Source organism: Prunus dulcis, chromosome 5, assembly GCF_902201215.1.
Source record: "Prunus dulcis chromosome 5, ALMONDv2, whole genome shotgun sequence".
Lineage (NCBI taxonomy): Eukaryota > Viridiplantae > Streptophyta > Magnoliopsida > Rosales > Rosaceae > Prunus > Prunus dulcis.
Window position 1 is genome coordinate 17,144,244 of NC_047654.1, and position 10,579 is coordinate 17,154,822.

Below are 10,579 nucleotides of genomic sequence, written 5' to 3' on the forward strand. Positions count from 1 at the left end.
TTCTAAACATTGGATTGAAAGTTAATCTGCAGGATATTTGAACTGAGGTGTAGAACAATTGGGACTCCAGTGATTAGGTTTCAGTTTTGTCTATGTGTTGATCCCAACTTGGTTCTAAAATTACTGTCACTGCTTATTAGATGCAGCAAACAGCCGAATGCCAATTGGAGTTCAGCTCAGATGTTATCATATTATCCATCATCAACATGTCAATGTAGTTTGTTTTGCAGTTCTGTTTCAGTCAGCTTTGATTTCTGGAATTGTATGATTTGAGGAAATTTGTCTTTACTAGATGACTCGCTAATAGACAATGCATTTAACGAATAAAACAATTAAATTGTTAAAAATATTAGCTGGTTGAAAGAAAACAGATAAACCATGTAGCCTAACTGCACTATACATGGGACCTTAGCATACCTCTGTCGGCTCTCACATAATATCTACAACTCATTCAAAAAAATCACAAGTTTTGTAGATGAATAGGAAATGAAAGCCATGACATTTGGCGTATGGTAAACTTAGAAAATTGACAAGAAAAAACTTTAACCGCTACCATTCGGTGTTGTAGAGCTGCTAATCCAATTTAATGTCAGAGTATCTGGGGGAGGAGGCAGTGGATCACTCTTTAACAACACAACATCATCAGCTGAAATATCAATCTCCTCTGCCTTTTCTTTATCAAAATCCTTACTCTGTATCCGCTTTAGCTCATCTAGCACATCAGGCATGGAAGGTCTCACCTCCTTGTCATTTTGCAGGCACCGAAATGCTAATTCTGCCACTGCAATTATCATTTTTCTTATTCTGTAGTCTGATTCAAACCCTAGGCATGTGTCTACTAGCTCATGCAATGCATGGTTTTGAATCTTGTTGATAGCCATGTTCGACAAATTGATCTCATGTCGATGCCTTGTGATATCAACAGCAGGCAGGGATGATATGAGCTCAATCATGACCACCCCAAAGCTATAGACATCACTCTTGCTAGTAAGCTGGTAGCATTGGTTATACTCAGGATCAACATAACCTGGAGTTCCTTGTGGAGCAGTTGATATGTGGGTCACATCTGTGGGGAAGAGGCGAGATAGTCCAAAGTCCGCTACTTTGACACAGAAGTTGTTGTCAAGGAGAATATTCGTCGTTTTCACGTCACGGTGGATAATATCAGATGCATGAAGATATGACAATGCACTTGCAGTTTCTATGGCAATGTTCATTCGAGTAAGCCATGGCAGTGCACCAGGTTTTGCTCTTTCACCATGAAGATGCTCAGCAAGAGTTCCATTAGGAATGTATTCATACACAAGGAGGAGTTCACGGCTGTGGCGAGAGGTGCAACCATAGAGCAAGACAAGATTTTGGTGGCGCAGGCGAGCTAAAATCTCAATTTCATTCATGAACTGCTCAACTCTCTTGCAATTGTTTTCATATAGACGCTTGACTGCAACGGCTCTCCCATCACGGACATTTCCTGTATAAGAAATTTACAAATTAAGAACAAGAAGTTTCATAAAATGCTTAACAAAAATGAGTGATTTTAAGGATAAAAGGGTGTAAGCTGTTACCATGATACACTGTGCCAAAGCCTCCATCACCGAGTTCTTTGGCTGAATCAAAATAATTAGTTGCTTCTTCAAGTTCCTTATATGTGAACAAATGCACTCCAAGGTAGGTACTTCCCTTCTCCATATCATCCATGGAAGTTTGTTTAGAAAAGATGCTTCGAGATATAAGGGATGATGGAGCATATTGTTTTCTGTTGCGGCGTTGGTATACAAAGCAAACAACACACATTATAAGTACAGTAGCAGCAGATGCGCAAACACCTGGGGACAAGGGAGAGATCAGAGATGGCAATTCATGAATAGATGACGAGTGAACATAATCTAAATGGGAAATGTGGTAAAACATCAAACAACTGAAGGAAAGGAGGTTGCTGATATATTACCTATAACAACCTTTCTTTTCCAGTTCCACGAATTGTCTGCAAAAGCAATCAAAGAAGCAGAATTCTTAGAATATAAGTGATACAAACTTTAGGGGTAAAACCAAACATAACATCATAACATTTAATTAATCCAACTGATCTCTTTTGTTTTCTAAACCAGCTTATTCATGTTGATGGATTATAAATCTTGCAAATACTACAGAAGAAACCTCCACTGCTGTTTTTTGAAAATTTCAAGAATTACTAGTAGTGATGTTTCTACAGAAGTACCATGGTCACAGGTTTGGGAACGAGGCCGGTCGCTGCAAAAACAGACAAATTCATTGTTTTTGAATCCACAGCGCCCGCTACTCTTCTCACATTTGCTGCAATTTTGTGCAGTCCAATTCAAAAGAAACCCCATCTTCAAGATTTCTGTGTAGTTCATTCGCAACAAGGCCTCGACACCAACAGCCACATCAACAGGCAAATTCACCGGAGACTGGCATGAGTCAAATGAGTAGTTCGAGTCCTTCAGTACCTCCTTGTGAAAAGTAGCAAATGAATGATGGCTGTCATTGCTAGCACAGTCAATTGGATATGGATGCATGTACTCTTTAGGCTCTTCGTCGCAATTGTAGAAGAAGGAAAAATCAATTTGATCAGAACTATAACTGAAAGGTGTTCGATCAAGGCTAAAGTTGTGCAGAGGGAGTGGACATTTATCATGATACACAACAGCGTTGGCCAGCACGAATGAATGGTTCGAGTAGAAGATATCTTTAATGATATAATCATCGTCGGAAATACTAAGTACTGGATTTTCTCCATTGCAGGCGATCTTGAAGCTCGAGTAGCCACAGAAGGACTCTTGTCGATCAGAAAGCCAAAAGGGGTAGCTTATATTCGGACCATTTCCACATGTTTGAGGCTTGCAGGCCTCGTAGCTTTGGTCTAGAGAGGAAGTTTGCTTGGCTAAGGTTGTGAAGATGATAGTGATAATACATACATGGAAAGGTATTTTGCCCTTGAAGTGGTTTTGGAGGAGGAGATACATTTGGAGTGGATGATCACGAAACAGAGAAGAAATCATATGGTGAAATTAATGAGAGTTAGAAATGAACAGATGGTGGAAAATTCTTGGTAGTAGGTGTCTGATTCTATGATTGGAGTTTGAAAAAGAGGAGACTTGACTAAACAAACCAATGGTTTAAGCAACAGGAAGGACTTTGAAAGCAAAAGGCTTTAAAAATAGATTTTGAACATGTTACTTGTTGTATGGCTTGGCTGGAGGGTTTCATGTAATAGTTATAGAAATGCATCCTCCATGCCATGGGAAACGTATAACTAGTGGATTATTTCATGGCAAACGATGTCAGCTTGTGGTGGGAAGTTACCCATACAGGGCCATAAGAGAGAATCATACAAAATAAGACATCGTTTTCAAAGTTTAGTGGCTTTTTCGTATAAAATTCGGCAAATGCTGGAAATTTCAAAACCAAATACAACAATTTAGACAGAAAACGTTTTCCTAGTCAAAGAGAAAAATAGAAGCGCCACTAATTATTCAGCGATATTTAGTATAATTTTGGCATACCATCTGCTGCTGACCTTTCATTTTTTTAAAAAATGAATGGGATTTAGAAAAATCAGTACTAAATACCCGAAAAAAAGAAAGAAAGAGGAAAACCAAAATTCGGTGAATTTCTAAAGGAATGAGTGATGCAGCACTAGAGACTTCGGTGGACGACTTTGCTTTGAGAGTTGTGGTTGGTTGAACCGAAAGTGTAGACAGAGACTTTGTTTGGGCTTAAAAGTAACACGGATAAAAAATATTGATCCAAGATGATGGAGATGTGCACTTAATCGAAGACTTATACTGGATTTCATTTTCACCTGGCAACATGACTAGTAGTATAATATTGGAAAACTAATTATGTTCTAGAATAATTCGTGATTCAATGTGATCAAATCATACCCATAATAAATTATCATATACTCAACTCTAATTCCTATCTTGACCAACAAAAATTAGTTAGTGAGATTTTTTAATATTACAAACGTTATTAGAGATAAAGGATTCGAACACAAGACCTCAGTTGCAAAAGGTGGAGAAATCGTATGCGGACTTACGATTAAGGGGCGAGGTTGGCGTGCAGTGCAGTGTGAACCATTTGAAATCAACAGACGCCTTATTGAATTCCATGAGTCTCTAGTGGACCGTTGACCTGGTCAATGCATACGTGGCATTTACCAACCACTGGTAGCAGACCTTATGCGTTGTCCTTATTTTATTTTTATTTTATCAACAGGGAAGGGTAACCAGTCAAATAGCATCACTTCTGGTGTCTATGTTCACTCAGGGAGGGTTTATATGCAACTAATATCTGAATTCAGATGGAAATGGAATAGGAAAAGACTCTAATTAACCAACAAACTCAAGATGAAATAAAAACAGAGCAAAGATAACAAAACTTGTTGATGAGGTAGAGGCTAAAGCAGAGCAAAGAGAATGGCAGTTGCACATTTCACTTGGGAGTCACAGCCAAAAGGATCATATGTTTTAGTTCTCTGTAATTAGAATTACTTAACTAATCATTTCTTCTGTGGGGGGTTAATTACAACTTATTCAGCCATCCCATTTCTAATTAGAAGTTCGTAATCTGAAGTGGTATCTCCAAATTCTGACTAATTAATGGAAACTCCAAACTAAAAAAGGTTGAACCGGGAAAATTATGAACCGGGAAAAATAAGAAGGAATTGACATGCGTACCTCCAGAACTTGGACAGGTTTCCTCATAAGGATGGCCCCCGCAAAAGCAGAGAAAAGAGTCAGTGGTGTTGGATCCGCAGGTTCCATTAGAGAGCATGCATGGTCCACAGAGCTCCCATTCGGCCTCGTACTCAACCTGGAAGCCTAGCTCCAAAACACGTTTCAGTACATCCACCGTGTAATTCTCAGGCAGAACATCAACACCCGTCCACATTATGGGGACTCTGATATTGTGGAGGCACAAGGTCCCATTTGGACGAGGATTAAGCCTCGAGATAGAGTCGTCTATATAGAACGCAAGATCGTTTTGGGTACCCTCTATTTTGCAAGTAAAGTTATTTGCGATTGACTGATTGTGAGGGACGCAGCCATAGAACAAAGTCAGGTTCCGAACAGCTTGAACGTAAGCGAAACGATCGTAGTCCAAAGTGGTGTTGATGAGCCTGCTAGTGCAAGGTCTGTCCCAGAGGTCTCTGCGAGCAATTGTGATGATGTTAATTTCCCTGCTAATGTTCAAGACAAGGAAGTCTTGTTCTTCAATTCTGATAACAGGGTATTCATTATCTCGGCAGGTGAGTTCGTACCCTTCTCGCCCGCAGTGGTGGGGCCGACCGTTGGCTGCCCAGAAAGGGTAGGTTATGTTTTTAAGCAAACCGCAGTCGTAGGTATTGCGGCACTCTGTGTATTGAGCATCGTCATCGCAAAGAGCAGAGGGGATCAACGCTGTGATCAAGTTGAAGGTGATGAAGAGGATGGGTAGTCTTAGGAAGATGTGGGCTGTGGGCATGGTCATCTGCAGAAGCTCAAGGAGAAAATTAGAATTGGAGATGGAGAATCAATAGCAGTTTGATGAGAAGTAAATGATGTTCATACCACCTTATCACGTTCAGAAAACATGAAGCAGATGGAAAGCATGTTATGCAATAGTATTTCAAACAGGCAGACTATTATCTATTTTGAGGATCAAAGAAAGTGGGTGGGCTTCTGGGTGACAGATATATAGAGACTGAGGAAACGACGGCTTATTATTGACTTGACTTCTATGCGTTTGCCTAAGAAATTTCCATTGATTGACCCAAAAAAAAGAAAAAGAAAAGAAATTTCCATTCAATAGGTAAACAAACAAAGGATGACTTACCCCAAAAAAAAAAATTTAAAATAAAGGCCATCCTAATCCCACATATATCTTATTTTATTGAACACCAAAGAGCTACATTGAGAAGTATGATAAATTTTTCAGTGTGACACCGCACTGACGCTTCTTGTTATTAAGCAACTGGAGGAGGCCTAATTGATATTGATTATTGTTGAATGATGACAAAGGAAGAAGCTTCCTTTGATAGGCACAGGAGTTCAGTTTGGACAATTTTTTATTTATTTCAGGGATGACGGTTCCCTGCCTGTGTTTATTAATGGTAGGATTTGATTTGAAGTTTGAACTATAATTGTGCGTGTTTGAATTACATATAATTTTCTCATGTACCTGCTGCAGGAGCAGGAGTATAGCTAAGATGACTGGGTCAACAACACCAATTGGTATCGGTAGCGTGCATTTTATAATTTTGTTCACAATTCCAAATGAAGCCCAATCAAGTTCAAGTTGCGACAAATGTATGAGACATGCAGCATCTCAAGGAAGGGAAGAAAAAAAGTTCATTGTCAAATCTTGACGTGATCACACACCAAATCTTGCTTTTCAATTTTATTTTTATTTTTCTGAATATTATTTGTGTACCAAATAAATCTTTTGAATATAATTTGTAAGTCTCATTATCATATAGATTAGCAACTTCCCAAGTTCCCAGTATTGCGTTGCGTAGACACTCACTCAAGTCAATGCCCATTTCTTTTCGGTCTAATGAACAGACCCAAATGAAATCAATCGATACAAGTAATACAAGAAAGTTGAATTGAATTATGACTCTCTACGTTTAGAACGGGTGTCTTTTTTCACTTTTCACTTCATTTGGTTCATTATAATAATTTAAAGACTTAAAATATGAACGTCATAAATTTAGGAACTGTTTGATAATCTTTTCTCTTTCATTTTTTTGGAAAACTGAATACTGAAAATGTGTTCGATGACTAATTTTAATTTTCAGTTATTAAAAAAAATGATAACTAATTTCAAAATAACTAAACGCCTTTGGTTAGCTGAGTGAGAGAAAATAAGTCAGGCCGTGCCCATAGTTTTGTTTAGGTTTTGATTTTGAGAGTGAATGAATGGTTTCTTGGTGATAACAACGTTGTCCAATAACTAGAAAAATGCTGTAGAAAGAAGTCAAACATGCCCAACCATGGTCCTATCCTAAGACAAGTTTTTGGTCCCTTTTGGTCACTAATTTTTCTTTTCAGTTGTTTTTTCTTGCCTTGCCTTGTATCTGGATTGGAAGAAACTACTCACCAGCTTTTAGTTACATGAATTATTGTAAGTAAATTGGTTTCTTTCAACTGTTTTCTGATGTAAATTGAATTGCCGGCCAACGATTCATTCTCTTTGATAGTATCGAAATTTTGTGGTTTAGCTAGCTCATGCTTCTGCTTTATCAAGAAGCCGTTTCATTGTGAATAACTACAGCAAGTAATTTTATACTACATGGACTTGAAACTTAGGATTTTTTAGTTTCTATCCACATTTGAATTTGATGATGGAGACCTAATTAATGCCAATGCAGCATAAAAAAAACCACAGAGAGAAGGGCAAATATTTAGAATACATCAAAACCTTTCCCTTCTCTTTTCAGTGCCATTTGCCCTATCCAACCTACAACACCACCTCCCAGGTTCACAGCAAGCAATGCCATCTTCTCTAGGTTCCCACACTGTCTCACATACTTCTGCAACAGACTCAGAACCTGTGAGGTTTGTTCATACTTCAGAGGCCCGCCGTTTGCTTCCTTCCGCAAGTCGTTGGAATTCTATAGAAATTGACTTTAACCTTCTTCCTCAGTCTACCATGGCCAACGATTCAATCCCTTCTCAGTACTCCAAGTCCTACCAATACAATCTTGTTATCACAGATAAAAAGTACTTTAAACGTTGTCTTTACATTTCTGTCTCCACAGTTTTTCTTATCCTAGCTCTACTTTTACTGCTACACTTTTTGCCCTCAGAACATCATCACGATCGTCCTTCAAAGAATCTTACACTTGCATTGAACCAAGCTCTAACGTTCTTCGATGCTCAAAAGTGTAATATATTTCTACCATCATACGCATTTTATTAGAAACAGTTACATTATAGGATTTGCCATATAATTTATTTTTCATCTAATTTGCTGAAAAATTCTTCTTCATCAGCTGGGGTGTACCCCAATAACAGTCCGGTAAAATTTCGAGCAAGTTCAGGATTGCAAGATGGGAACTCAGGCAGTAAACCGGTTAATCTTGAGGGTGGTTTCTATGATTCTGGCAACAACATAAAATTCAGCTTCCCTACAGCTTATACTGTAACCCTGTTGAGTTGGAGTGTGATTGAATATCATGACAAGTATGCTGATATTGGTGAGCTTGATCATGTCAAGGACATAATCAAATGGGGAAGTGATTATTTGCTCAAACTCTTTGTTCCCCCTAACACAACTTCAGATACCATATTGTATTCTCAGGCAAGCCTTATGAACAATTTTGTACCATAATTAATAATCCTTTTTCATGAACATTATAATGGACAATTAGTGACAATATTCCTTGTTATTGTTTTTTTTTTTTCTTACAATTTAGATTGGAAGTGCAAACAGCGATGCCAAGGTTCCTAATGATATAAACTGCTGGCAAAGACCTGAAGACATGAACTACAAGAGAACCGTTTCATTTTGCGATAACACAGCTTCCGATTTAGCAGGGGAAATTGTTGCAGCATTATCAGCTGCTTCATTAGTGTTCAAAGAAAACAATGTTTACTCAGGAGAATTAGTCACAGCAGCTGAGAAGCTATTTGAGAGTGCAATTACTAAGCTAGACACTGCTAGGCAAGGAACATACACTAAGGTTGATGCTTGTGGAGGAGAAGCTATAAATTTTTATAACTCATCTGGTCACCAAGATGAACTGGTCTGGGGAGGAACATGGCTATTTTTTGCTACTGGTGACAATTCATATTTAGGATATGCCACAGAAGAATTTGACTACGCAGTGGGGAATGAAACAAGTGCTGATAAAGGGGTTTTCTACTGGAACAACAAGCTTACTGCCAACGCGGTAATTTTCGTTGCAAATAATCAATCTGGGAAGTTTCAGAAATAGATAAGCTTTGTGATCACAGTTCTGCATACATAATATTGTAGGTGTTGCTAACGCGTCTGCAATTTTTTCATGATCTTGGCTTCCCGTATGAAGCTTCTTTAGGCGCATCCTCAGACATGACGGACTCCCTCATGTGTTCTTATCTTTCTTCCCAGAAAATGACGCCAGGTATTAATATATGGAAATGGAATGGACGCCTAGATCTACCTGTTGATATGATGCTTCACTTGATGAAATGCATGTGCCTAAAAAATCCTAAATGAATGCAGGTGGATTGATCATCCAAAGGCCTAATCTTGGGGCAGCTCGTCTGGAGTATGCCGCAACAGCATCCTTTCTTAGTAAATTGTACAGCGACTACCTTTATCTTGTGCGGAGTTCTGGTAGGAGTTGCAGAGGTTTCGGCTTTTCCCTGGATATGCTGCGCAATTTCTCCACGTCTCAGGCAAGTAATATTGCATTGCATATATTAATTATATTATTATAGTCTTCAATCTGCATGAATTGTTTTCAGGTAAATTACATTCTAGGAGAGAATCCAATGAAGATGAGCTACATGGTTGGGTTTGGAGATAAGTTTCCAAGCCAAGTGCACCATAGGAGCGCATCAATCCCTTGGGATGGTCAATATTACTCTTGCAAGGACGGAGAAGATAGATGGCAATTCTCCAAAGACCCAAATCCCAATTTGCTTTTGGGAGCAATGGTAGCAGGACCTGACCAATTTGACAAATTTATAGATCAAAGGGACAAACAAGAGTTCACTGAGCCTAGCATATCAAGCAATGCTGGCTTAGTTGCAGCACTCATTGCACTTCATGCTCCTCCTTATCTTCCTTCTTCGAAAACCAAAGGCATGAATTTGGGCATAGACCAGATGGGTATCTTTGCTAAAATTTTGTGAAAAAAGGGAAATCTGCTGCACTACATTGATTGGTTTTTTTTGGGTTAGTTTGTGTAGTTTCAAGTTCGTAGTTAAAGAATTGAGACCCTTCACTTGTGAAATCAAACTAAGCTTGCTGTTGGTTGTAACTTGTATGCTAAGCTTTGTGATTTACCAGGACTACAGGAGCATCAAGTAAAGTATTCTTTTGTGCCTCAACTTGATCAATCATTATAGATCCCTGTGGTGCCACATATTGTGTTCGGGAAAATCAATCTATGCATGTCTATGCCTTGTAAAGAACCAGGGTTGACCAAGTTGAGTGGCTTCATGAACAACATTTGGTCAAGTCCTTCCGGGACAATGATGGGGATATTGGCTGGCCCCCGACCAAGTTTATAATATCATTTTTTCCAAAAAATAAAATTAATAACCCACCAAACCCAAGGAGTACAGAAACACTTACACGAAACGATGATAACACTATTTTGTTATATTCGGCCAATCACATTATGTCAAATGTGATAACTTTTTCATAGGGTCAGTCTATGATTAAAAAAGTATAGCAAAACAGCGGTATACTCGTTTTCATACAAAATTTTCTGGTAAATTACATGTGTGTTACATGTATATTGTCTTATCACTTAATTTTGTGTCATACATAGTTGAGTTGATAAGAGTAGGGCCACGAGTCAACCTCATTGTCTCCCTTTCTACCACTAAATACTTGGGTCCTATCTCATCTTCCTTCT

The 10,579-nt window shown here is 38.5% G+C and overlaps 2 protein-coding genes across 3 annotated transcripts; one reads left to right on the plus strand and one right to left on the minus strand.

The window, feature by feature from the left end:
• Positions 1-297: 297 nt before the first annotated feature.
• LOC117629246 (LEAF RUST 10 DISEASE-RESISTANCE LOCUS RECEPTOR-LIKE PROTEIN KINASE-like 1.2) lies at positions 298-5,647 on the minus strand. 2 transcript variants are annotated; one of them, XM_034361777.1, is made up of 5 exons: positions 5,577-5,647; positions 4,701-5,493; positions 1,949-1,984; positions 1,566-1,826; positions 298-1,471 (listed from the first exon to the last, which is right to left on the minus strand). In XM_034361777.1, exons 1-5 carry the CDS (start codon positions 5,613-5,615, stop codon positions 543-545), a joined length of 2,058 nt encoding a protein of 685 aa, XP_034217668.1. In that variant the 5' UTR covers positions 5,616-5,647; the 3' UTR covers positions 298-542. The 2 variants fall into 2 exon arrangements, with proteins under 2 accessions (XP_034217668.1, XP_034217669.1); XM_034361778.1 differs by lacking the exons at positions 4,701-5,493; positions 5,577-5,647 and adding an exon at positions 2,219-3,464.
• A 1,850-nt stretch (positions 5,648-7,497) lies between these two features.
• On the plus strand, positions 7,498-10,352 carry LOC117629157 (endoglucanase 25-like). Its single transcript, XM_034361662.1, has 7 exons — positions 7,498-7,891; positions 8,000-8,307; positions 8,423-8,899; positions 8,986-9,112; positions 9,214-9,389; positions 9,459-9,833; positions 10,284-10,352. Exons 1-7 carry the CDS (start codon positions 7,498-7,500, stop codon positions 10,350-10,352), a joined length of 1,926 nt encoding a protein of 641 aa, XP_034217553.1.
• Positions 10,353-10,579: the final 227 nt, after the last annotated feature.

Excerpts from the sequence above, each read along its gene's own strand:
- LOC117629246 (XM_034361777.1), bottom strand. The coding sequence starts at position 5,615 with ATGCTTTCCATCTGCTTCATGTTTTCTGAACGTGATAAG. Across the intron at positions 1,985-4,700 it reads AACCTGTCCAAGTTCTGGAG|ACAATTCGTGGAACTGGAAA; the intron begins GTACGCATGTCA and ends TTGCTTTTGCAG. Across the intron at positions 1,472-1,565 it reads CTTTGGCACAGTGTATCATG|GAAATGTCCGTGATGGGAGA; the intron begins GTAACAGCTTAC and ends TTTCTTATACAG.
- LOC117629157 (XM_034361662.1), top strand. The coding sequence starts at position 7,498 with ATGCCATCTTCTCTAGGTTCCCACACTGTCTCACATACTTCTGCAACA. Across the intron at positions 9,113-9,213 it reads TTCCCAGAAAATGACGCCAG|GTGGATTGATCATCCAAAGG; the intron begins GTATTAATATAT and ends AAATGAATGCAG. Across the intron at positions 9,834-10,283 it reads TAGACCAGATGGGTATCTTT|AAACACTTACACGAAACGAT; the intron begins GCTAAAATTTTG and ends CAAGGAGTACAG.